Genomic DNA, 27349 nt, shown 5'->3' with positions numbered 1-27349 from the left:
CTGCTTTCCTCATCTTCTTGTTACTCTCTTCCTTCCATCCACTGTCTGCCATCTCTCTGCCAATATATGGCATCTTCTCTCCTTCTATGCCCCTTCCTGAAACTGTATGCCTCCCCTTCCATCTCTCCTTTCACCTCCATTGGTCTGGCATTTCTCTCCTCTCCTTCCCTCTCCCACACCTCTCCTCTGCAATCCCTTTCCCTTTTTTCCCTCATTTTCCTTTTCACTTTATTCTGCACCCGTCTAGATTACGTTCTTACTACCCTCTCATCAATTTCCTTTTTTACTGTCTACCTACAGCTCACCACCTCTTTCCCTCACCTCTCCAGTATTTCCCTAACTCAATCCTTTTCCCCCCATCATGTGCCCTCCTTTTATTTATCCCCTCCTTCCATCATGTGCTCTCTTTCTCTACCCCTTCCATTTAGTACCTTCTCCTCTCTCTGTCCACTTCCATCAACTGCTCCACTCTTTCTCTCCTCCCATTTCCTTCCTGCATTTGCTCCCTTATCTCTCTCATCCACACTTCCATCCAACATAGGCTCCCCTTCTACTCTCCCCACTATCATCCAATGTCTGCCCTTTCTCTCTCCATCCACCCCTCTTCAATCAGCATCTGCCCCCTTTCCCTCCAATCCAATGCCATCCAGTATCCTTCCCCCTTAAGTCTCTCTCCCCTTTCCCTGTGCATCAATTCCATCAGCACCACCCTGCCCCTTTTCTCTCCCTCCACCACTCTTCCATTCCAGTAGTCCTGCTTCTTTCCTGTGATGACTGTAGCTGCCGGCTGCCGGTCCACCCCACTCTGACGTGCTTGCTCTGGAGCAGAGTCAGCAGCTGCGTGCTGGAAGGTCCCGCGATGACTCATCTGCAGGTTTTGCTCCGGAAGTTACATCGGAGGAAGTGGACCCGGCAGACGCAGGGAGTTGCGGCAAGGTCCCGCGATGACTGCATCTGCCGGGTCCACTCCCTCCGATGCAACTTACTTCTTCTGGAGCAAAGCAAGCAGACGAGTCATCGGGGACCTTCCTGCACCTCAGTGCAGCTGCTGACTTTGCTCCAGAGCAAGTATGTCAGAGGGGGATTCACCGGCAGCCGCGCTGAGGTGCAGGTCCTATTGCACAGTAGGGCAGGATGACCTGGACCTGGCCGGCTGTGCACCCCCCCTAAGGTGTGCACCCGGGGCGGACTGCCCCCCCCCTTGGTACGCCACTGCCTTGCATTTCTTAGCATTAAATTTTAGCTGCCAAATTTCAGATCATTCTTCAAGCTTTGCTAGGTCTTTCTTCATGTTATTCACACCATCTGATGTGTCTACTCTATTGCAGATTTTGGTATCATCCGCAAAGAGGCAAATCTTACCAGACAACCCTTCAGCAATATCATTTATAAAAATGTTAAAAAGAACAGGCCCAAGAACAGAACCTTGAGGCACACCACGGGTAACATCCCAGAGTTATCTCCATTGATCACCACCCTCTGTCGCCTTCCACTCAACCAGTTCCTGATCTAGTCTGTCACTTTGGGACCTATCCCAAGGGCACTCAGTTTATTTATTAGACTGTCAAAGGCTTTGCTAAAATCTAAATATACCACATCTAGAGCACATACTCTATCCAATTCTCTGGTCACCCAATCAAAGAAATTGATTAGATTTTTCTGACAAGATCTACCTCTAGTGAATCTATGTTGCCTCGGGTCTGTAATCCACAGGATTGCAGAAACTTGACCATTTTCTGTTTTAAAAACATTTCCATTAATTTTCTTACCACAGAAATCAGACTTACTGGCCTGTAATTCTCTACTTCCTTACTTCTACTTTTGAGGAAAGGGACCACATCTGCCCTTCTCCAATCCTCCGGTACCACTCCCAACTCTACAGTTGAGACTCATTGAAAAGGTCAGTCAGCAGAGCCACTAGAACTTCCCTAAGTTCCTTCAGCACCCTCGGATGTACACCATCCAGCCCATCACTTTGTCTACCTTTATTTTAGCTAGCTTCTCATGAACACAACCCTCTGAAAATCAATCAGGGTCTATTACTCCTCCATCCCTATTCATGTTTGTCTTCTGCGGTCCCACTCCCGACGCTTCAGCCGTGAACACAGAACAGAAATATTTGTTAAGCAATTCGACCTTTTCTTTATCAGCTTCTACATATTCATCCCCCTCACCTTTGAGTTTCACAATGCTACTTTTGCTCTTCTTCCTATCACTTATATATCTAAAAAAATGTCTTGTCTCCCCATTTTACCATGTCTGCTATTTTTTTCTTCCATTTGCATCTTTGCTTTCCTGACTACACAACCAGCCTCTCTTAACTTTTCCAGATATTTTTGCCTGTCTTCCTCTTTCTGCGATCTTTTGTAGTTTATGAAAGCTAACCTCTTATTCCTTACCTTCTCAGCTACTACTTTTGAGAACCAAAGCGCCTTATTTTTCTCTTACTTTTTCTTACTTGCCTCACACAAAGGTTTGTTGTTTTTACAATCACTCCTTTCAGTTTTGCTTACCGCGTTTTCCACTCCTTCCAGACGTTCCCACTGTGACAAACCTACAGCAATCCCAAGGTTTATCACAGAGAAGTATAGGAAATCATACAAACCCTGGTGCAGAAGGGCAGACCAGGTCAGAGCCCAGGACAATAATTTAGCTGACTACCCTATGAATAGTGAGGATGAGACTGAGACAGAACAGGAAAGGTTTGCCTCAGAGAAACGTCCCCGGCTGAGGAAAGAAAGCCCTTCCCCCCACTGAAACCAAGGGGTGGTGGTTTTTTTTCCCTTCGGCTTAAAGCGAGGCTCATTAGAGAGCAGAGGAAAGGATAGGAGTTGAGACAGGAAGCTTAGAATGGGACTGAGCTTACCCCAGACCAGGCAGGGCAGCTTCTCAGCCCTGATTAGGAAATGAGAGAGGAGCAGACTGAAGAAAACCTACCTTCAGGATTCTTGTCTTCAGAGCCAGGTCAGGCAATGATATTGGAAGAAGACAATGCTCCAGCTGAGATATGGCCAGAGCAAATGGAAGTAACTTGAAACAGTTTTTTAGATGTTTTCCTGGGCTGTGTTTTTTTTCCTGATAGGCAGATTGTGTGAGCTACCAGAGAAAGGATTTTGGACTGTAGAATTTGGTACATTTTTCCTCTGTGTTTCAAGATAGTATCCTGCACTGTACCAAACAGTGACCAAATTAGACCCAACGCTGGGCAGAAACCTCAGTCTGTTTATTTCTGTGATTCATGGTTAACAGAACTCCGTGTGGGAACACCAGCTGCTAGCTGTTACCATAGCAGCTAGTTAATTGCAGGGAGCCTGCACACTTCTCAAACGTAGTGAAAATCTCAGAGTTTAGAACTGCTATGTCTTCTCTGTTAATTACCTCAGAACCAGTGTTTTCTGCCTACTGCCTACCTGCTTTAAAGCTGTCTGTATACCTTGCTCAAGAACTTGCTTTACAGTAGTGTAAATTATTCTGTATCTCCCTCATGACTAACTGTGCCATCCATCCTGTATTACTAGCTTATTAAGCAATGCCCTAAACCAGGGGTCAGGAACCTTTTTGGCTGAGAGAGCCATAAACACGACATATTTTAAAATGTAATTCTGTGAGAGCCCTACAATATGTTTAAAACTAAATACAAGTAAATGTGTGCATTTTATGTAAGACCAACACTTTTAAAGTACAATAAGTCTCTGAATTCTTTTTAATAATGTTGTTATGCTGTTGCTAACCAATGAATAAAGTAATTCTTATCATTAATGCAACTTCTGGTGCTGCATGGTTTTGCTAATGGCTTTGTAGCCTGGTTGATACGTGGTGAGGTTAAGTTTCATGCAGGCGTTGAGACTTCCATCCATTAAATGTGATCATAGGTTGGTCTTAATGTTCTTTAGATGTGAGAAAGACTGTTCACATGCATATGTAGAGCGAAACATTGTCAGTACAGCAATACTCACATGCTGCAGTGTGTGGTATGTGACGGGAAGCATGTTCCAAGTTTTGACAATCAGCTGGTCTGCGGATTGAAGTTTTTTCATTTCTCCCCACTTGTGTTTGCTTGCCAACTCTGCTTGCTGTCGTGCAAGTCTTTCCAAATCTTCATTCAGTGACTTGAACTTATTCACCCACATGTCTGAGACCTTCAGGTCATCAGCTTGGAGCTCAAAATCTCTGACGGAGACATCGGAGATGTAACTCAGGTCGGCGCTGTCCACTGCACACTCGTGTGGATGGGTGGTGCGCTCACGAAATTCTCCAAAGCACGCTTTGAATGACTGCAGGAGTTTAGATGTGAAGCCCACTAGCTGCTGAAGATCAAGATGTTTAGCACGGTCACTTGCTGTGCATGCATCTTTAAACTCTCCCAGTTTTTCAAGTGTAGTAAATGACCTGTTTCAATGTTGGTGATGAAAAGTTCTAGCTTTGTTTTCAAATGCAAACACTGCTTATTGGAGGGGTAAGACTGTATTTCCAATGCCTTGCATTTTCACATTGAGCTGGTTCAGATGTTCGTCATGTCCACGAGATAGTAGAACTTCGGGAGCCACTCAGTGTTAGCTAACTCAGGATGCTCGATGTTTTTCATTTCAAGAAAAGTCCGGATTTTGCTCAGACAAGCCGCAAAACGGCTGAGCACCTTCCCTCTTGACAACCAACGCACATTGCTGTGCAGAAGCAGACCAGGATAATTATTCCCAACTTCATCCAGCAGTGTTTTAAACTGGCGATCATTTAAAGCTCGGCAACAATAAAGCTGACCACCTGAATGACCAGTGACATCACCTCATCAAGCTGCTCGCCACACATCTGAGCACAAAGCGCCTCCTGATGTAGGATGCAGTGAAAACTTAGGATGGGTCTCTTTTCATGTTCACGAAGAAGCGCTATGAATCCTCTGTTTTTCCTCACCATGCACGGAGCACCATCAGTACACACCAAAATAAGTTTATCCATTGGTAGATTTTGTTCTTTAGCAAGCTCAGTGAAAGACTTGAATAAATCCTCCCCTCTTGTTGGCCCTTTCATAGGCAAAACAGCAAGACTTTCCTCATGTAGTGTGTCACCGACAGCCTACCTTGCAATCACACTGAACTGGGATAAATGGCTTATGTCTGTTGACTCATCCAAAGCGAGAGAAGAGAATGGTGCTGCATTTATGTCCTTCACTTATTATATTACATTAGTGATTTCTATTCCGCCTTTACCTTGTGGTTCAAGGCGGATTACACAAGAGTTGATTAAGATATTAAGAAGTACATATTACTAAGATATTAAGAGATATTAGGGAATAGTTTGAACATTTCCTGGTTTGTTGATGGGTAGATGGTATTGCAGGGTAGATGGTATTGCAGATTTGTTGATGGGTAGATGGTATTGCAGGAGGAGTTCAGGGCTTGTTTGGTTGAGTTATATTGGTTTTATGTATTTTTTTGAAGAGTAGGGTTTTTGTTTATTTTTTGAAGGTTTTGTAGTTTGTGGTCGAAGTCAGCAGACTGGTGAGTTGTCGGTCTAGTTTCGCTGCTCTGGTGGCCAGTAGGTTGTTATACATTTTTATTCATTTGACATTTTTGGTTGGTGGGTGTGTGAATATTGTGTGGGTTCTCCTGTGTCTGGTTGAGGTGGAATGAGTTAGTCTATTGTTCCAGTAGGTAGGGCTGTCTCCATTTGTAGTTTTGAATAGCAAGCAGTGGAATTTGAAATGCACTCTGGCTTGTATTGGGAGCTAGTGTGAGTCATGGTACGACTCTGTGATGTGGTTGTTTTTTTTTAGTGAGTAGATAAGTCTTAGGGCTGTGTTTTGTATTGTTTGAAGTTGTTTTATCGCGGTTGTTGGGCAGGGGAGATATAGTATGTTGCAGTAGTCAATTAGGCCAAGGATCAGTGATTGAGCCACTAGTTGGAATTGTTTTCTGTCAAAAAATTTTCATACTTGTCTTAGGTTTCTCATAGTTGTGAATGATGTTTTTATTATTTTGTTGATTTGTGGTTGCATGGTACAACCTCTGTCTATCATCACTCCGAGGAGTTTTAACGTGGGTTGGATGGGGTATGAGATTGTGTTTATCACTAGGTTGGTCAGGGTTGGGGCTCTGCTGTTTTCTAGAAGGATGAAATTTGTTTTGTCAGGGTTAAGTTTTAGTTTGTGTGCTTTCATCCATGTTGCTACTGTTTCAAGTGTTCCTTTTATTGTTCCTACCATGGAGGGTTCATGTTGATCGAAGGGGAGGAGTATCTTCATAGCTGTAGGAGGTAATTCCTATTTTGTCTAGGTATGAGCTTAGGGAGGCAATGTATATGTTGAAGAGTGTGGGAGATAGGGGTGATCCTTGGGGAACTCCACATGGGTTGGACCATGGTTCTGATTTTTCTTTGTTTGTTTTGACTCTATAAGTTCTGGTTTGTAGGAATCCTTTGAACCATGTTAGTACCTTTCCAGTAATTCCTATTGAGTCTAGAATTTGTAAAAGGATGTCATGGTCTACTAGATCGAAGGCTGCGGAGAGATCTAATTGTATGAGCAACTTATGTTGCCTCAATTTGATTTGCCATCATGATGGTACGATCGTGAACAGTTCTTGCTGACAGAGGCATGTCTTTTATTTGTTTGATTATCTTGTCTTTATCCGAAAAGTCGTCAAAAAGTTCATTGTCAACATCAAGCATGAATGTTTTGGCATACTCCCCATCTGTGAATAGCTTTCCCTTTCTCACAATTGCTAAAGCACCATCAAAGCTAGCCGAATTCCATTTACCTTGTTGGGTCCAAACACGGAGTTGCAGTAGTTCTTGACATTCTTTCTTCCTGCTGTCCCCCGCAGGATATTTCGATGCAAATGTAGTATGGTGTGTGTCGAAGTGCCTTTTTATATTTGACCGTTTCATCGATGCAATTTTATCATTGCATATTAGACACACTGCAGAACCTGCTCTCTCCACAAAGGCAAATTCCTCTGTCCATTCCTACTGAAAAGTATGATACTCCTGATCTTTTTTTCTTTTAGCCATCTTCTTCAATAAAAGGGTTTCTGCAATTAGCCAGCTGACTGAGGTGAGGAGGATATCACCCCAGGTAGTGGTCTGTGGGGCAGGGCAGAGGTAATGAAGGCAGGGTAGCCAATTGCGGGTGTAACTGGTGGGATGGGAAGCTGGGTCCTCGATTTGGGGCTGCCTGTGAAGGACGATGCGACTTCAGGCCCGTTTGGCCACGGATACAGCAGGGCAAGGTAGGTTGGGTCCCAAAGATGCCAGATGCAGATGCGATGCAGAGGAGGGCGTGGCCTGCGCTCGGCAGAAAGATGTGTTCTTCTTTCCCAGCATGCATCAATCAAGTCCCAGCCAAGGATCTTTCCCATGCATTCATGTACTCTCCCCTCTATGTAAATTTTAACAAATAATGCAACTGTAACTTTCCCCTTCCTTCCTTCTTAATCATGTTTGTCTAAATTTGTTTTGTCAACTGTCCAAAGTAGTAAAATTGTATGTATTACCACAATCTGCTGGTTTTTAAATTGTACATCGCTTAGAAATTTGTAATAAGCGATACATCAAATGTAAATAAACTTGAAACTTGAAACTTGGACACTGGGGAGATTAGGGGGGGGGTTCTGGAGCAATAACAAATGAAGTAGGCACAATCACAACTCGTCCCCTTCACTGGTATAGCTTGCTGGGGTCCAGGCTAGAATCTGCAGCTGGGGGAGGTGCCACACTGAGCAGAGCGTCGGAAGATGACCGCCGCTGTCCCCGTCCTGGCTCAGATCCGATCCAGCTCTGTGTCAGCGGCTCCCGCTTCTTGGTGACTGGCAGAATGTCCCTGATGGTCTGGGTAGGTCTGCTCGGGTATCCTCTGCTGCAGTGCACATCTTGGAGAAGATTTTTCTCCGCTGCATCAGAGGAGCTCATAGTGTGTGCGGCCGCTCTCCTTGGCTCTGCCCCCAGAAGACAGAGTGTCACGTTGGCAGTGAGCCAGGTGCAGCCATCAAAAGAGCCACATCTGGCTCGCGAGCCATAGGTTCCTGACCCCTGCCCTAAACACTGTCCGAACATAGAGCTGCTTATTGGAGATGTTGTAAGACAATGAAGCATTTGAGTAAAATGGATGTCTTTCTTTTTGTAAAACATGCCTAATGGCAGACTCTGGTGAAGAGGACTGTATATAACTTACCTGCTAAAGTCCAGAGCTGGCAACAGGGTATAAAGTTGATTTTGAGGAATCTTTTCAATTGAATTTATTTTACTTGTTTGCACTGAAACCTGTTATGGTCTATGATTTTGAGGGTTTTTTTGGCAAAATAAAACTTATGTTTTCTTACAGTCATCCTGACTTGATGGTATTCTGTGAGAGTCCAGTAAAAGAGCCATTCCAGGCTGTTGCCTGGGAATAACCAACCTGAAAGGCTCCCCTAGTTCCAAGGAGACCACGCCAGATGTAAGCATCGTGTCACTACTTGGCCACCCATGGCGCTCTTGGAGGGCACAGGTTTGACACCACCCAGACAACAATTCCTTGATTTAGATCCCCATCCGAACAAAGTTAGTTTTTTAAGTCTAGAACCTTTGCTTTTGAATGAGCCCTCTCTATACCCATCTTAATATTAAACCATACCATGCAGTGATCACTGGATGCCAGATGATCACCCACTGTAACATCAGAAACACTTTCCCCTTTTGTAAGCACTCTGGCCTAGATTCACTAACCTCATTTTTTTGTGCAATCCGTAGTCGAGTCTTGCTGCATTCAAATTATCTAGTTGGAAACACACCCCACAAACACGCCCACGGATCGCTGTTGAGCGATCGCGACGCATGCGCCTTCCTCTTCTAGTCTTCTCCCCTCACCCTGCATGTCAGCCTGTCACTCCCGGAGCAGGGAACCTGTCTAAATCCTGCCCCAGCCTGGCCTTCTGCGCCTTCGCCTCTGCCTTCGCTCCCCTTCTTGCCTCCAGTGTTTTAACCCGTGGGAAAGTGGGGGTGCACTACGACGTATTGAGGCGGTACTTCTCTTCGATTCAGTTTTTGTAAGCAACAAATACACGTGGTTGTATTATTAACTGTGAATTTCAAATACTGGCCAGTTTTCAAGTTGAGCAGAGTTTCTCCTTTCAGTGTATGAGAGCAGGAGAGAGCCCAAATGGCGTTTAAAAGTGTATTTTTCTCCTCCCCTTCCCTGTGCTGACCTCGATGCTGCCTGTTTTTTTCTTTAGACATTTTTAAAGCTGCTAGTGGAAAGCTCAGTCCCGGTGAGTTGAAATGGCCAACAATGCTGGGCTGGGAGCTTGTACTGCCTCACCACTGCTTTTTTTTTTCCCCCTCCTAACTGTGTTTGCATAAGCAGGAGGAAGGGAGAAGCCGCACGCTGGGAGAACGAGGTGGACGGAAAGGCAGGCTTGCTGCTTGACCACACAGGCAGGCAGGGTGACAGAGAGCAGTTTTTTTCAGGGCTGTAGGGCTTATACACACCTGGAAGTTTTGATCACCCTGCCTCATCACTTCTAGTTTAAAGCCCTCTTCAGTAGATTAGCCAGCCTGCCGGCAAAGACACTTCTTCCCTTCTTTGATAGATGCACACCATCCCTGCTCAGCAGCCCTTGGAAAATCATCCCATGGTCCAGGAAGCCAAAATGCTCTCGACATCGCCATCCACATAGCCATGCATTCATCTCCAGAATGCAAGCTTCTCTGCCCTGGTCTTTACCCTCCACAGGGAGGATGGACGAGAATTCTACCTGTGCACCTGACTGCTTCACCTTCTCTCCCAGAGTCACAAAGTCACTTTTGACATGTTCACAGGGGTACCTGGCAGTATCATTAGTGCCAATGTGGATGAGCAGCATCGGATAGTAGTCAGGCTTGATGAGTCTCGGCAAGCTCTCCGTAACATCTTGGATTTTGGCACCAGGTAGACAGCATACCTCTCATGACATCATGTCTGGTCTGCAGATGGACGTTTCTGTACCCCTCCTAGTGGTCACGGATCCAGTAATTTTGGGGATCTCAAGCTTTGGTCCTTCCTCTCCTTGGGATGGTCTCCTCTCCTCCACTTCCAGGACAGCATACCGGTTCTTCAGTTCAAGGGTGGGGGGAGTCACAGTACCAATCTTAAGTGTTCTGTAATCTGAGTCCAGCTGCCTTCCCTCGGCACAGCCTCTTTTTCACCACCACTGGAAATCTTTGACGCCTCATGAACTATTTCATCGATGTACCTCTCATTTTCACGGATGCTTCTTAGTCTTGCCACCTCCTCAGTTATTTTACTTCTCTCTGAGGAGGGCACTGTCTAGCGAAAACAGCTGCCTTCCCTCGGCACAGCCTCTTTTTCACCACCACTGGAAATCTTTGACGCCTCATGAACTATTTCATCGATGTACCTCTCATTTTCACGGATGCTTCTTAGTCTTGCCACCTCCTCAGTTATTTTACTTCTCTCTGAGGAGGGCACTGTCTAGCGAAAACAGTGCAGAACAAATAAAAGGGTGTGACAGAGACCTTTCTAAGTTCTGGTTGGAGGGACTTATATGCAAACATGATTAAAACTTTTAAAAGATAGTTAACAAAAGACCAGGAAACTATATATAGAGAGGAAAAAGGGAATAATAATATTAAGTATTTATGTAATTTGCTGGATAAGCAAAATGATAATTGGACGCATACATAAAACAAGTATTAAAATTATAAGTGTTCTTTTTCTATCTCCTCCCTTTGTTCAGTTTCCCACTCATAGCCTTGTCTGCTGTGGCTCTATGTTTAAACTAGTAAACTACAGGAGATTGATGGCTTCTGATCTGATTGATGGCTTTTGATCTGGCTAGCTCAGAAGAAATATGATCTTGCATTCCATTACTTGGTAGAGAAGAAAGCGTATCTCTTAAATGTGCATAAATATTGATTATGGGACATATATGTGTGTGTGTGCCCTGGATCTAGGAGAGAATGAATATTAAAAGTGTGATTGTATGTGTGATTGTGTAATTAAAAACTTATAAGATTTAAATTGGGAAAATTCAGAGGAACTGGATTTTCCAGGTGTATGGAGGTTGATTTTATTTGACCTTTAAGTTAAGGCTGTTACCATAGAAACTATCTGTGGAATGTGGGAGGGGGTTGGACTGTTCCTATCCTGAGTATTGTAACTCAGGATGCACTGGTTTGCGAGTATTTTGCAAGACGAGCATAACATTTGCAAAATCGGCGTCTCGGAAACCGAGCGTGCCTCGATTTGCGAGCGCCACCCCTCCGCGATCCGGCACCACCCCGCCACAATCTGAAGTCCCCCAGACCCACCCAAACCCACTTCTTACTGTCATCTGGGCCTCGGCACCGGCATGTCCTGTGCGTTGGTGCCAGATCGCAGGGGGGAGCCTTCGGGGGGAGCAATGCCGGTTCTCGTGGAGGGGGGGGGAATAGAGCAGCGCCGCTGGCCTCAGGGGGTGGTAACGTATCAAAGTGAGTTTCCATTATTTCCTATGGGGAAACTCGCTTTGATATACGAGTATTTTGGTTTACCAGCATGCTTCTGGAACAAATTATGCTCGTAAACCAAGGTACCACTGTACTGTATTAGATTTTATGAAGAATAATCCTTATTTCCTCTTCACAAAAACAAAGAACAAGTAGGTATTCTCGTGAAACAAAGTAGGAATGCAAGAAGTCTCTTTAATTGTGTTAGTTTAAGCATCTGAGATCTCAGGCTAATATAAACACAGCAAGACCTGAAGGGGGAGCTTCTTGGTGTTTATGTTTTCTTTTGTGGCTGTGAAACCTGTCAGTTCTTCAGACAGAGTTAATTTTGGTCAAAGAACCATTTTGATTCATACTTTTAAAACTATACTGGTTAGAATATATTCTTTCTTCCTAGAAAAAACAAGTTTTGCAATTTGTTAGTAAATTGTCAGCAGTGGTACTTAGGAATGCCTTTGTTCAAATAAGTCCAACCTTTTACAGTGACGTGCTAACTTAACATTGGAAGATTGAAATGAAGTGTTACTGGTCATTGCAAGAGTATATAAGCAGGCCCCTTTCTCTGATCAAGGGGGGGAGGGGGGAGACCCCTTTCTTCACATGGACCACTTGGTCCTTGGGAGAGATAAACCCCCCTCACACACAGAGAATGTTTTACAGAGTTGGCAATGTATGTAATGCATATAATTAATTGGCAATTTAATCTCAATTCTAATTTTAACCTCAAGTTTAATTGGATATAAATTGAATAAATATTATTTTGATTAAAATTCGTCTGTGTATGAGTTATTGGCATGAAATGCCCTGTATGTTTTGACGCGGTGCGCAACCTGTGTACTCACTTCATGAGGAATTCAAGCTGAAGACAGCTTGTACATGGAACTTACATTTTCTGTCTGCACAGAGACAGAAGTTGTAACCTGAGCAGCAGCTTTGGTGATACGATGTTTCCCAGCCATACTGTGGTGCAGAAGTATTTACACCTAGAGTAAATAAAAGAAAAAAATAAAGGGCAGAAAAATCCTACGAAAGTAATTCCCTGTTCCTAATTGGCTGGAGAGCCTATAAATCAAAAAGCTCTGCCTTGGGGTGGGTGGGAGGGAGGGAATTAAATTAACACCAGAGCCTTTCCTCAATGCTATTTGTGCCCTAATCTGATTATATGCTCTGAAATGCAACCTAAATCATTAATCTAGGTTAAAACTCTGTTTTGTATTAAACCCTAACCGACTCTAAAGGTTAAGTTATTGCCTGACTGATTTTGCTTGGCTAAATAAAGAAAACTAAAAAATATAACTTACTAAAACTTAAGTTTACCTTTCCCAAGTTTGAATACCACCAAACAAGATGTTCCAATGGATGTTTTTTTTTCTCAGCAGGACGGACCTCTTAGTACCTCTTCATTTGTGGGAAAACCGGTGAGTTTCCAGATCTGGTGAAAGGGTTTGGGGGTTAGGTGTTTCAGGGTTGTGCAAATTGTCCTTGTTAAGATCAGCTGGAGGAATGTGAAGGGTAATTTAGGAGTATTATAAGAGTAATTTGAGCCTAGGGATGGGTGGGCAGAAGCAGAAAGTAGTTCATAGGTTGCTGTAAAAACTATCTAATGGAGATCCTCTACAACAGTGGTCTCAAACTCAAACCCTTTGCAGGACCACATTTTGGATTTGCAGGTACTTGGAGAGCTGCAGAAAAAATAGTTAATGTCTTATTAAAGAAACTAGTCTTTAAGCCTGTTACATTAACAGGTGCTAGAATAGATATCTGTGTCTTTTTTTCTTTCTCTCTTTCTCCTTGGCCACTGTCTGGCTTTTTTTTTTCTTTGTCTCTATCTCTTTAGTCGCTGTCTGTCTCTCTGGCCCCCTGTCTGTTTGTCATTCTTTCAGTCTGTGTCTCTCCCTGGCCCCCTGTATGTCTGTCTTTCTTTCTGTCTGTATCTCTCCTTAGCCCCCTGCCTGCCTATCTCTCTCTGTTGCGCCATGCCTGCCTGTCTCTCAGTGGCCCCTCTTCTGTTCCCCTCCCCAGAGCAAACCAAGATTGCTGTCTGCCCCCAGCACACCTCCAACCCCCAAAGCAGCCCACTTTCCCTCTCTCCCTCAACTTCCCTGTGCAGCAGTAGTAGCATTTTTTGGATTCCTTTACACCTGACGGCTAGCAGCACCCGCAGGAGACAATCCGCCGCTGAAACCGCATACCGCAAACAGCCACTTGCACCACATGCCATGGCCATGCCGCATGCCACGGCCACGGAGGCACACATCACGGAGGCAGGGATCATGCCATTTCAACTGCGCATGTGCGGGTAAGGGTTTTATTATAGAGGATGACAATTTTGCATGAGGTAAAATTCTTTATAGTTAATAAATCTCTCCTTCCCCCCTTCGAAGGCCTGCATGTTCTCCCCTTCTTTTCAGTGTCCTCCAGCTTCCCCCCTGGCCTCAGTTTCAGCTAATTACCGCAGCCTGCAGAGAGGATCGCTGGTGCTGTAGCGTTCCTTGCACGCTACCATCGGCCTCCACAACCAGTTCCTTCTGCTGCGGTCTCGCCCCTCCTCTGACATCAGGGGCAGGATCGCGGCAGAGGGAACGTGCTGCTCAGGACAATGGCAGCCTGCGAGGATTGCTACAGCACCGGCAATTCTCTCTTCAGGCTGCGGTAATTATCTGAAGGTAAGTGCAGGAGGCCAAGGAGGAAGCTGTAGGATGCTGCAAAGAGTGGGCAGCACTAGTACTGACTGCGGGCCGCAAAATAGTACCTGGCGGGCCGCATGTGGCTCCCGGGCTGCTAGTTTGAGGCCACTGCTCTACAACCTCTCTCTTAGAACCAGGCTTACTGAGGGTTAGGCACTAGGCCAGCATTCCTTCCCTCAAGGGTCACCTGTGGAATCTGATCTTTTAAGAAAGTCCTCAGAGTTCAGTTTTCTATTTCTATTTTTATAATTTTTTTAAACTTATTTTCTTTTTTTTATTGTTGGCTTTTAATTTTTCTTTTCGATACTATGAGGCACATAATCAAAAAGATAATACATCTAAAAACCCACCTAAATCGGCACTTGGACAATCAAAAAGACAGGTCCTCCAAGTACCGATAATCGAACAGGGTTTTAGATGTATCTAAAACCAGCGTAGGCCTTTTCACTGCCTCTGTGCACCCAGAGCGAAAAAGGGCAATTTTGGAGGAGTGGGTAGGGCAGGAGTTGGGCTGACCTAGACTTAGTCGTCTGGCAGCCATAATCAAAAAGTTTAACAGGTTGCCTGGACGGAACTTATAAGTTTTGACTTAGACTAAGTGAAAACAGGTATAAGTTCTGGATCGGGCTGCTGAGATGATCGCAGCTGCCGTGATCAGTTCAGTGGCCCAGGCAATTCATTCTCCCCCCCCCCCCCCCGCAACGATCACAGCAGGAGAGATGCCCAATCTTTCCTGCTGACACTCACCATGACCCTCCCCCCTCCCGAATGATCACAGCCGGAAGGATGCCCAATCCCTCCTGCTGACAATTGCCACAACCGCCCCCCCCCCCCCCAAATGATCGTGGTAGAAGAGATGTCAAATCTCTCCTGCCAACACCTGCGACCTCCAAAAGGATGCCCAGTCCCTCTTGCCAACAACCGTCACAACCCCCGATAGTTCTCCTGTAGGAGAGAGACCCAATCTCTCCTGCCAGACACCTCCCCAAAAGTTTGCTGGCAGGAGGGACAGCCCCCAACCTCCCAAAGGTAGCCCACCTGGACCCCCAAGGCTAACCCCACCAGGACCCCACTAACCTTTTTTAGATGGCTGGATGAGTCCTTCCTGCGTCTGACCGGCAGACTCGCCTTTGCTGGAATGATGGGCCTGCCCCTTCCCAGTGCATCTTGGGATGCACCAAGGAGGGGCCTAAGGCCCTGATTGGCTCAGATGCTTAAGGCCCCTCCTGTAGGAGGGGACTTATTTATTTTAAAATTTTCTATACCGTTTAAACCAAACGGTTTACATATCTTTACACACATAATTCAATAAAACAAATGAGATCAATCAAACATAAACAAATAATCCTCAGAAGATCGGCTATAAAAGAATGAAAGCCATACCAGGCTTATGCAAGGAATCATATAAAAATTGTTCAGCAAAAAACAATCACGAGGGATCAGTATCTAGAAAAATGCATTTACAAATAACTGCATTTTGAGTAATTTTCTAAAACTGACCTTTTCACAGCATTTTCGTTACTGACAAACAAGTGAGTTCCACAGTTTAACTCCTGCACAACAGAAGGTCATTTTACTGGTCTCAACATATTTTGGATTAGTGTTTGGTTTTAATAAGGCTAAGTTTTCAGAACACAGAGATCTATTTGGTAAATAATTGGTAATCTTGCTCTTAAACAGTTCAGGTATGACTAATGTAACCATTAATTTTTTAAATCAAAACGAAACACCTATTAATTTTCAGTCCCGCCCCAATCATGCCCTAGCCCCACCCCACCCCCACCCCCAATTTCTTCCATTCATTTTTCATGTATACACAATATCTTATTAATTCATAATGGTAACTATAAAATTAAAAAAATCCACAAAGCACACTGTACGCAGAGAAAATGTTAATTATCATTTATGAGTTTTGGGTTTTTTTCAAAGATGTCAAGGCAGATGACTTTAAAATATACAATGTCACCTCAGTAACTATAGAAAAATAGACAAATATAGTGCAAAATATAGACAGCAGATATAAATTCTCAAAACTGACACATTTTGATCACTAAATTGAAAATAAAATCATTTTTCCTACCTTTGTTGTCTGGTGATTTCATGAGTCTCTGGTTGCACTTCCTTCTGACTGTGCATCCAACATTTCTTTCTTTCTTTTGCATCCAAAATTTATTTCACAATCCAGCCCCATCCCCTTTGGGTCCAGGTCTCTAACTCTTTTCCATCTGTTACCCTCACCAGATCCAGTGTCAGTTCTCCTTTGTACCTACCAACACCTTTGTTCCAGGTCTCCCTCCTCTGTTATGATCTTCCATCTCTCTGTTCTTCCTCAGGGTTTCTCCCCCTCTGTCTGCACCTCCAATAGTCCAGCATCTGACTCCTGTCTTTCCCCTTTGGTCCCCTTTCTCTCTCTCTCTCCTTCCTTCCTCCCTCCCTCCTTTCTATGTCCACCTCACTGCCTTCCAGCCTTTGTCCCACCCCTCCCCCGAAGCCAGCCAGCCAGCCTGCCTGTCTCCCTTCCTCCCTGCTGTGCTGAAGCCTGGCCTACCACCGATTCTTCTTACAACACCTCCCTGGTCTGTCGCCGCCCACTGCTGCTTCCTAGCTGCCACTGCAACTGCTGGAAAGGAAGGTCCAAGCACCGGCCCACAAGCCTTCTCCCCGACATCAATTCTGACATCAAAGAAGTTCCAGGCCAGCCAGGCAGTGATTTGCTGGCCCAGAACTTCCTCTCTGACGTCAGAATTGACGGGGAGAAGAATTGTGGGCTGGCGCCTGGACCTTCCTTTCCAGTAGTTGCGGCGGCGGGCAGGGAAGCAGGGAGAGAGCCCATTCTCCGCAATCACCTGTCTTGTTGTCCCCATGCACAGCTTTGGGACGCTGTCTCTGAAAATGGGACATTTCGGTGTCCCAAAGCTGTGCGTGGGGACAACAGGACAGGGGATCTAAAAATGGGACGGTCACGTTCAAATCGGAGCATATGGTCACAGGTATGACAGCATAAAAGAATTAATAACAAATCATTATTGCTTTATACTGGGATCTGAAAACAACAGGCAGACAATGTAATTGTTTAAGATAGGGCGAAATGTGACCATATTTCGATACTCCCATTATCAATCTTGCTTCTGCGTTTTGCACAATTTGCAATGCCTTGCACCTTGTCTTAGTTATTCCAAGGTACAAAGCATTGCAATAATCAAGCCTTGACAAAACCATTGCCTGAACAACTGTGCAGAAGTCAAAAGATGACATTGGTTTTACACGATGCAATAAGTGTATTTGTGCAAAACATGCTTGTACTGTTTTTGCCACTTGTAAATTCATTGAAAGGCCATAATCCAACCTTACACCTAAGACAGTCATTGACTCACTAACTGAGAGAACATCTTCGAGAACTTTTAATTCCTTAGGCCATTTGTAATCAGGTTTCCCTCCAAGCATTACCTCTGACTTATTCACATTCAGTCTCAGACCCTTCTCATCCATCCACTCAACAATTTTACTCATGTAGTTACTCAGTAACTTTTCCAAATCCTTTCCCCATCCACACACCGGGAAGAAGAAAATGATGTCATCAGCACCTGGGCAACTGGATCATTAGGCACCTGGGCCAACCGGAATCTTAGGCCTGTCTCCCAGTGCATTCTGGGAGTGGCCTAAGATTCTGATTGGCCAGCTCTCCTAGGCCACCCCCCCATAGGAGGGACCTAGGGGATCTGGCTAATTGGAATCTTAGGGGGGGTCGTGGTGGGTGTCGGGCAGGAGAGATTGGGCATCTCTCCTGCCGCAATCGTTGTGTGTGTGTGTGTGTGTGTGTAGGGGGGGGACGGTTCCATGATTCTCTAACTGGCGCTTATGACAGATGCCGGTTAGAGAATCGTGTTTTTAGGCGAAGGACTGGTCCCTCCAATACCTAAAAGGTTGTGTTTGGGCGTTTGGGACTTGGGCATTTTTTTGTCAAGTATAGGGCTTAAAGGTAGACGTAGTGGTGGTCTGGGTGATTAAACGCCTGAACGTATAGGTAGGCCATTCTCGACTCTTTCCCCCCCCCCCAACACACACAAACACACAGTTTGGATGTTTTTTTTCGAGAAGACATTTCCCTGCTGCCTACTTTGGATGCCTAAAGCCTTAGGCCAAAAAGGTCCTTAGATGTTTTTTTTTTATTATGCCCCCTCCACGTATTTTTGGATTTTACAATTTGTAAGCATTTTTATGTCATCCTTTTTTGACATATTCATATGTCTTATTATTTACTTAAATGTAAGTTTTGGGATATCCAGAATAATATTACATTTCCAATTTGATTGACATTTTTAAATGATCTATTTTATCTACTATCTCTTAGGGGGTCTTTTATTAAGCTGGGTTAAGCAGCTAGCATGGGTTTTACTGCACATAAGATATTAGTGCAAACCCACACTAACCTCTAATGCACATTATAAAAGGCTAGCTTGGAAAAAAAAAAATGGCGCTAGCTCCTTAATGTTAAGAATGGGTGTGACGTGTGGAGCAGATGTGTGGCCATCCATGACAACTATCTCACAGGTCGGTGCCACATAATAGCTGCCACAGCTATTGATTTCATGACTACACTTCCTAGTACCTCAAGAGGTGGTGGTAAGTGTAGCCACACTATGCGCAGTCTGGTGGAGTGATCACTGTCACTTCTACCAAGTCACCCAACTCCCTATCTGATCCCCCCGTATACATTTCTTCCTTCTGCCATTCCTCTGATCCATAATCCATATCCCTGAATACAATATTCAGCTCCTCCTTGAGTACCATTCGATTCTCCTAACAGCACAACTCAATAGACTTATCTTCTAACCCCTAGACCTGCCCATATATAGCCTTCTGAACTCTTCCCCACCTTCCCAGGTCCCTCTACCTCAGACATCAACCCGGGCCTTACCCAGGGGGAATCATTGGTGGAGTCATGGTCCCTGTCTGCTCCTTCCTACATGTTTGCAGTTCTAAAAATGATATGCCATTACCCCCTTAATATATTATATTTCCCTAGGTATTGAGAGGACTGTTTCCCTGGTATCTGATGTTCTCAGATGTTTTTAGGAGGTTTTAGCATCATGGAGTTACTGTCAGGTGAATGTATTACGTTAAGCAAATTTGTCAGTATTTCTATCCTTTCTTTCCACAGCAATGATCTTGTCCATCTCTGTAGGCCTCGTTTTCACTTCCATCTCCTGCTGAAAATCTTGTGGCCAAGAGTCATGACATCTTACAGGAATTCCTCTCCAGGCAATCAATAAAGCTTGTCAGCAAAATGTTCAGTGTGGTATTTTAGGAAGGTGTCAGCTCCAAGATCCAGAGTCCAAGTACTATATTAGGAATTTGTACACATACACTGTCCATAATCTATCACTACGGGGCTCATAATTGAAACTTATACATGTCTAAAAACTCACCAAAGTCGGCACTTGGATGACCTAAAGGACAGGCCATCCAAGTGCTAATAAACCTAATTTTTGGACTTATCCAGGGACTTTTTAGGATTCTGAATGCCACTGTGTGCCCATAGTTATAAGGGGCGTATCTGGAGGAGTGGTAAGGGTGGGATGTGGGCCGACCTAGACTTAGTCATCCTGCAGGGATAATTGAAGGTTTTACAAGACTTCTTGGACGGAACTTAAACGTTATGACTTAGACTATGTAAAAACAGATATAAGTGCCAAAAATGTATCCAAAGTGACCAGATAACCACTGCAGAGACAAAGTAAAGACCCACACACACTCCCCCCAAAGTTCACTGACCCCCTCACACCCCGCAGAGATTGGCATAAGAACATACATACCTGTCTCCAGAACATCAGCACCTAGTTTAGGAAAGCCTAGTAGAGCTGCACACAAGTGTCATAAATAGCCTGGGAGTGGGTGGGCTCGTGAACCATAGAAAGGAGGATCCAGGCCCATAAGCCTCTCTAATCTCTACATTTATGGTGGAAAATGTGTGCCAACTCCCCTCCAAAAAAATCACCTACTCTACTTCCATATAGGTAGCACCTGCAGCCATAAGGGCTATTGGGGTTGTAGGCAGGTGGGTATAGTGGGTTGGGGGGGCTTACCATAACTTATAAGGGCATTCTGGCGAGATGTTTATGTGGCATCCTTTTTGTGAAGTTCACAGCAGTGCCCTGTAAGGTGCCCCACTGCTCTGTTGCCATGTCTGAGTGGTCAGTCCATTACAAGATTGGCCTTCCCACATATAAATGGTCTTGTTCTGGGAGTTTGGGACTTGGCTGAAATTTTGGTCGAAAATGTGGTATAAAGATGGACATACTGGCAGTCTGGACGAACAATAGCCTAGACGTCCAGATTTTTTTCTGTTTCAACTGTTTATTAATTTTCTTGAGAACATCATACAAGAATGCATGAGAGAAAATAATAACAATAATTCCATAAAAGTACTTATATTCTTTACATGAAACAAGAATAAAGAAACCCCCTTCTCATCCCTTCTCTCTTTTTTTGAATGTGTAATGAATCTCTCTTCAAACTGACAGGGACATATGCGTATATTATTTTAAAGATCTTTAACGTAACTTTCCAATGGACCCCCAAGTCTTCTTAAATTTCATGCAATCACTTGTTCTTCTGCTAATATTTTCTCATAATGATAATATAAACAAAGAGTCTCCCATCAGAAAGATAAATTTAATCAGTTCCAATTTTTCCAATTTCTCATAATCATTTGTAAGACTTTTGACTTGGCCAGATAGACTTCCCTAGAGTCCTGTTTCCCTGATTGTTTGTAAGAGATTAATGCTTTTCTCTTCTCCTTGATGAGGTCCGAAATCTCCGCAGAGAACCACTGTGGCTTATTGTTCCTTCGCCGTTTACTTATTGATTTAACATAGTGGTTTGTTGCTTCTTGTATGGTGGCTTTCAAAGTCGACCACATTTCTTCCACGTTATCGGTTTCTGCTTGGCTTTGTAGCGCCTGGTGAACAAAGTCTCCCATTTCTTTGAAGTTTGTATCCTTGAATTTGAGGACCTTGGTCAGTGTGGTAGATTTAGTGAAACCTTTCCTGAGATTGAACCATACCATGTTGTGGTCATTGGAGGCCAATGTGTCGCCCACTGAGACCTCTGTGACACTTTCTCCATTGGTAAATATCAGGTCCAGTATTGCCTGATCCCTTGTTGGTTCCAACACCAGTTGCCTGAGTCTTGCTCCCTTCATAGAGTTTAATAGCCTCCTGCTGCTGCCGGAAGCAGAGGAAAGCGTGTCCCAATTCACATCAGGCATGTTGAAGTCACCTAACAATACTGTGCCCCACGCAAGGTGATATTCTCTATATCTCCGATTAATTCCATATCTAGGTCATCCTGTTGTCTTGGGAGTCTGTATATTACGCCAAGATACAGGCATTTGTCCTTCCCTCTGGCCAAATTTACCCAAAGGGATTCCCCAGTGTAGTGGACATCTGTGATTCTGGTGACCTTAATGTCATCTTCAGTATATAATGCTACACCTCCTCCCATTTTGCCCTCCCTGTCCCGGCGAAGCAAGTTGTAACCCGGTATGACCATGTCCCACCCGTGGGAGTCCGTGAGCCAGGTCTCAGATATCGCCACCACATCCAGGTCGGCATTCCTCATTTCTGTTTCTAATTCCAGGATCTTGTTTCCCAGACTGTGGGCGTTTACGTACATTGCCCTCCATGTTGTATGTTTGTTACGTCTCAGTGGGGATTTTCCCGCTTGAGCTACTTGGACACCTTTAGCATTATTCGCATGTTTTGTACTTTCCCTAGACCCAGAGTTACAACGTGCACCTATCCCGGTCTCCCCAGACCCAGAACTACAGTGTGTTCCTATCCTAGACTCGGAAATGTGTGTACCCTGTGGGGGTATTCCCGCTTGGGCTACTTGAACTCCTTTAGTACAATTTGCAATGTGTGTTCTCTCGCTGGACCCAGAATTACAATGTGTACTCCCCCTAGACCCAGAATTACAATGTGTACTCCCCTTAGACCCAGAATTACACTGTGACCCAGAATTATAATGTGAGCCAACCCCAGACTCGAAAGTGTGTATACTCTCCCCTGACCCAGATCGGTGTTTACTTACCTTAGTATCAAAAAAGTATTGGCAGCTTAGCTCGCCAGGTAGGTTGTTTGTGCCCGTACCCTCCCCCAACTTACCTAGTTTAAAGCCTTGTGTAGTAGGCGGGCTAGACGGTGTCCAAGGATGTTCTTCCCTCTTCTGGTCACATCAATAGTGTGCAAACTAATGGAAACTCTAATCAAACGCCAATTGTATACGATCCTGAACGAGGAGAATCTACGGGATCCCTGTCAACATGGATTTACTAAGGGGAGATCCTGCCAACCAACCTGATCAGCTTCTTTGACTGGGTGACGAGGAAGCTGGATGTTGGGGAGTCCCTGGACATCGTATACCTGGACTTCAGTAAAGCATTCGATAGCGTACCACACCGCAGGTTGCTGAGCAAGATGAGTTCTATAGGATTGGGTGACACATTGACGAAATGGGTTGGGAACTGGCTTGGAGGTAGGCTTCAGAGGGTAGTGGTGAACGGCACCCCCTCCGAAATGACGGAGGTAATCAGTGGAGTGCCGCAGGGCTCGGTCCTGGGTCCGATCCTATTCAACATCTTTATAAGAGACTTGGCAGAAGGGCTGCGAGGTAAAATAACATTATTTGCCGATGACGTCAAACTAAGCAATGTAGTGGGCAAAAGCGCAACAGACATAAATTCAATGTCCGACAACATGATGCACGAGCTATTCCTACTGGAGCGCTGGTCTAGGTCCTAGCAACTCAGCTTCAATGCCAAAAAATGCAAAGTCATGCACCTGGGCAGCCAAAATCCATGCAAGACTTACACCCTTAATGGCGAGATCCTAACAAGAACTGAAGCAGAATGAGATTTAGGGGTGATCGTCAGTGAGAACATGAAGACTGCCAATCAAGTGGAGCAAGCTTCATCCAAGGCAAGGCAAATCATAGGTTGCATACGCAGGAGTTTCGTCAGCCGTAAGCCTGAAGTCATTATGCCGTTGTATAGATCCATGGTCAGGCCCCACCTAGAATACTGTGTGCAATTCTGGAGGCCACATTACCATAAGGATGTGCTGAGACTGGAGTCAGTCCAGAGAATGGCCATCCGGATGGTCTCGGGACTCAAGGATCTCCCGTAAGAGGAATGGCTGGATAAGTTGCAACTGTACTCACTCGAGGAACGCAGAGAGAGGGGTGACATGATCGAGACATTCAAGTATCTCACGGGCCGCATCGAGGTGGAAGAAGATATCTTCTTTTTCAAGGGTCCCGAGGCAACAAGGGGGCATCCGTGGAAAATCAGGGGCGGGAAACTGCACGGGGACACCAGGAAATTCTTTTTCACTGAAAGGGTGGTTGATCGCTGGAATAGTCTTCCACTTCAGGTTATTGAGGCCAGCAGCATGCCTGATTTTAAGGCCAAATGGGATAGACATGTGGGATCTATTCACATAGAAAGGTAGGGGAGGGTCATTGGGGTGGGCAGACTAGATGGGCCGTGGCCCTTATCTGCCGTATATTTCTATGTTTCTATGAACTTCAACAGAATGAGACTTGGGAGTGATCATCAGCGCAGACATGAAAACTGCTGATCATGTGGAGAAGGCTTCATCTAAGGCAAGACAGTTGTTAGGTTGCATCCGCAGGAGTTTTGTCAGCTGGAAACCTGAAGTCATAATGCCATTATACAGAACCATGGTGAGACCTCGTTTGGAATACTGTGTGCAATTCTGGAGGCCACACTACCGAAAAGATGTGCTGAGAGTATAGTCAGTGCTATGGATGGCCACCAGGATGGTCTCGGAGCTCAAGGATCTATTGTACGAGAAAAGGCTGAAAAATTTGTGGCTGTACTCACTCGAGGAACGTAGGGAGAGAGGAGACATGATCGAGATGTTTACCGGCCGTATCGAGATAGAAGAAGAGATTCTCTTTCTCAAAGGACCCTCAGCCACAAGAGAGCATCCGCTCAAACTCAGGGGTGGGAAATTTCATGGCGACACCAGGAAATATTTCTTCTCCGAGAGTGGTTGATCCTTGGAATGAGCTCCCGGTGCAGGTGATCGAGGCAACAGCGTGCAAGAATTTAAGAGCAAATGGGATGCCCATGTGGGATCCCTTAGAGGGTTAAGCCAAGGGATCCTGTCACCAGAAGTAGGATCCCTAGGATAGTAGACTTGGGGGTGGGTCAGTAAAGTAGGTAGACCTGATGGGCTATGGCCCTTATCTGCCGTCATCTTCTATGTTTCTATCTTTTTTTAATAGACTCTTTGTCATAAATGAGGTTCTAAATAAAATTATTCCATAAGATAAAGGAATGGGGACTTCAAGAATAAAAATTATCTTTTCCCAGATAGACTTCCAAAAGGCCAATATTAAGGGACAGTGAAATAAAAGATGATCTAAAGTTCCCACTTCTAAATGGCAATGCCAGCATCTATTAGACTGTGTTTTATCTATTTTCTACAGTCTTACTGGGGTCTAAGCAACTCTATACATCAAAAAATATAAAGTTTGTCTCATAGATGCTGAAGCCGTACATTGCAACCTGTGCTTCCAAAGTTGGGGCCTACAAGCTTCTCTCAGAAAAAACTAACAGACAGCACCTCCACTTCAGAAGAAACTGTATAACTTTTCCCTTTGACTACAGAACTTACATGCTTCTCTCTTCTCCCTCCTTTCTAGCCCCCTGTCCTCCCTGCCCTCTTCTAACCCCTCCTTCTGTAAGTCGCCTAGAGCCTGTAAAGGTATGAGTGACACAAAAATGGAAGATTAGATTAGATTAGAATCATTGTTGCCGGTGCTAATGAATCAACTGATTTATTGTTGCCGGTGCTAATTGGTGTTAATGTGACTGAGCACTATTATTTGAAATATTTTTTGTTTTTTTATTTTTATTTACATAGGGATTTTTTGAGTAGTTATCCCTTTATGTTACACCATCTTGGGTGAATATCTTCATAAAGATGACTAGCAAAGCCTAGTACATAAAATAAATGTATGCTATTATGCAATTCCGTACCTAATTTACATAAATAAAAGCGGGCACATAGATGGACACAGTGGTGTAAGGGGGGGTGTGGGGGTGCAGTCTGGCCCTGGCGCAGTCTTCCTATGGGCGCAGCACATCCTCTCCGCCCCCGCTCCTCTCTTTGCCATGTGCATGTGCCCCTTGCCTTCCCCCGTACCTTTTCTACTACCCTGTTGCGAGGTTGCTGCCCGCGTCGGCGTTCTGACATCACTTTTATGACCCGCGCCTAGAAAGTGACATCAAAGAGCGAGCTAATACTGATGTGGGAATGCTGCTCGCGTCAGAGAAGTTAGAAAGGTATGGGGAAATGGAAGGGGGTGCATGCATGGCTGGGGAGCACCCTGGGCACCCCTCCCCCCTTACTACACCACTGGATGGACAAAACATGAGTGGGACATAGATGGATCTCTATGTTATACACTGTATATAACTTACAGAATACTGTAGGTTATGTGTGTCCTTGCTGTATTTAATAAGCTGCAGTTAAGCCAAATCTTTGGCTGGTGTAACTGTAGAAGCGTAAATGTTAGGCACACTGATACCACCGGGTTATGCTAGTATTCTAGAACAGAATTTGGGTGTCCAGATGCTATCATAGAATAAGCTCCCATTGCGTGTCTTCAGCATTCCTAAATCAAGGCACCTGGTTGCATAATTACCCTCTATTTTCCTCATGCTATACAGGTCCCCTAAAGTTAAGTACCAATTGCATAATTACGTTATAGAATACTAGTACTTACACATGAGAAGGTTATGTGCATAAGTGATAGCTGCATGCTCAGCCATATTCTCTAATTTATGCTCACAACTGGCATAGCATGTAAATGCAAAGATTTGCTCACAGGAGGAGGAGCATTGTAAGGTGAGCCGAAATGTTGGTGTGGACCTGCTGATTTAGGCTAGTATTCTATAAGAAAACTTACATGTGTTCCTAGAGAACAGGCTCAAAGCCTGTGTAATTTGGATGCCTAAACTATAGCACCCGGTTATAGAATTGCTCTTTTATGTTATATAGGGCCCCTGGGTATTTGGGAAAATAAAAAGGTTATCACAGTGAAAAACATATAGGTGGTCGTTTTAGAAGTATTTCCAAATGTAAATGGCTGCATTTAAACACCTGAAGAGGTACAGATGTGTAAAGTCTATTTCAGAATGGGGCTATTCACACTTGGGGAAGCTCATGATGACCAGGGGTTTTGTGAAAACATGGAAGGGGAGTGGTATGGCTATGCATTCCCCTTTTTTCACACAGGGAATCCATGTCTGCATTGGGAAACCTACATTTGGAATTGAAACCTGCCCTGAGGCATGTCTAAGTGCCTGTTGTAGGGGCAGCTGTAAATCTCAGCATCTGGAACCCCTGAATGCCAGCTTCCCCCAGTCCTCCAGCCGCATTAACTCATCCCTTGGCAGCAATGACACTGCCCCCAGCTACCCCAGGCCGTTGCTGCTGAGAGAATGGATGTATGCTGCTGGGAGGTTTGTTGCTAGAGGAGAGCTGGGGAAGTAATAGCATCGAGGCCTTAATGAGGGAGCACCAATTTTAGAAAGCTCCTCTCATGCCTTTATGTATGTGTGGGTGGGGGGCAGTATTTGTTTTTCCACACATGCAGCTTTCTCAAATCACTGCTCCGGACAGAGAGGGGTTTGAATGTGGAGCTGTGCTCCTATTTTACGAGAGACTTTATGCTTGGCAGAGCCTTGTGTAAAATAACATGGGAATTGCACACATCCTGACTTGGCATCTACCATTTTATGTAACATTTGTCTCATTGGATGATGTTTGAATATTGACCAACCCAATGAATCTTTGCGTTCTCCTTCATGGCAATCAAAACAACTGTCTTCACAAATCAGAATATGCTGATCATGGGACAGAAAGTCAATATTTGTACTGTATTTGTCAATCCTGTATTGAGAAATAAAAGGGCTGAAAAAATGTAGCAGCCAGTTTCCACAAGGGGGGACGTTCCTGTTTATTTTGACCATGAGATTTATCTTTATGATATGGCGATGACAACAATATTTCACCATGTATATCAGTGGTCTCAAACTCAAATCCTTTGCAGGGCCACATTTTGGATTTGTAGGTACTTGGAGGGCCTCAGAGAAAATAGTTAATATC

The 27349-nt window shown here is 44.6% G+C and overlaps 1 protein-coding gene across 5 annotated transcripts in view; it reads left to right on the top strand.

Annotated features, from left to right (window-relative positions):
• The window catches only part of MCU (mitochondrial calcium uniporter), a 449047-nt gene extending 429643 nt beyond the window's left edge, over positions 1-19404 (top strand). For 3 of the 5 annotated variants that reach the window (XM_033940612.1, XM_033940613.1, XM_033940615.1), the window contains 2 exons: positions 12834-12875; positions 19306-19326. In XM_033940612.1, the coding sequence (XP_033796503.1) occupies positions 12834-12875; positions 19306-19311 (48 nt within the window). In that variant the 3' untranslated portion in view covers positions 19312-19326. Of the gene's footprint in view, positions 1-12833; positions 12876-19305 lie in introns of all 5 variants that reach the window. The other 2 variants (XM_033940609.1, XM_033940608.1) reach the window with 2 other exon arrangements.
• The last annotated feature ends 7945 nt before the right edge of the window (positions 19405-27349 follow it).

This window comes from Geotrypetes seraphini, chromosome 4 (genome assembly GCF_902459505.1).
Source record: "Geotrypetes seraphini chromosome 4, aGeoSer1.1, whole genome shotgun sequence".
Lineage (NCBI taxonomy): Eukaryota > Metazoa > Chordata > Amphibia > Gymnophiona > Dermophiidae > Geotrypetes > Geotrypetes seraphini.
This window is presented reverse-complemented; position numbering and strand designations above follow the sequence as displayed.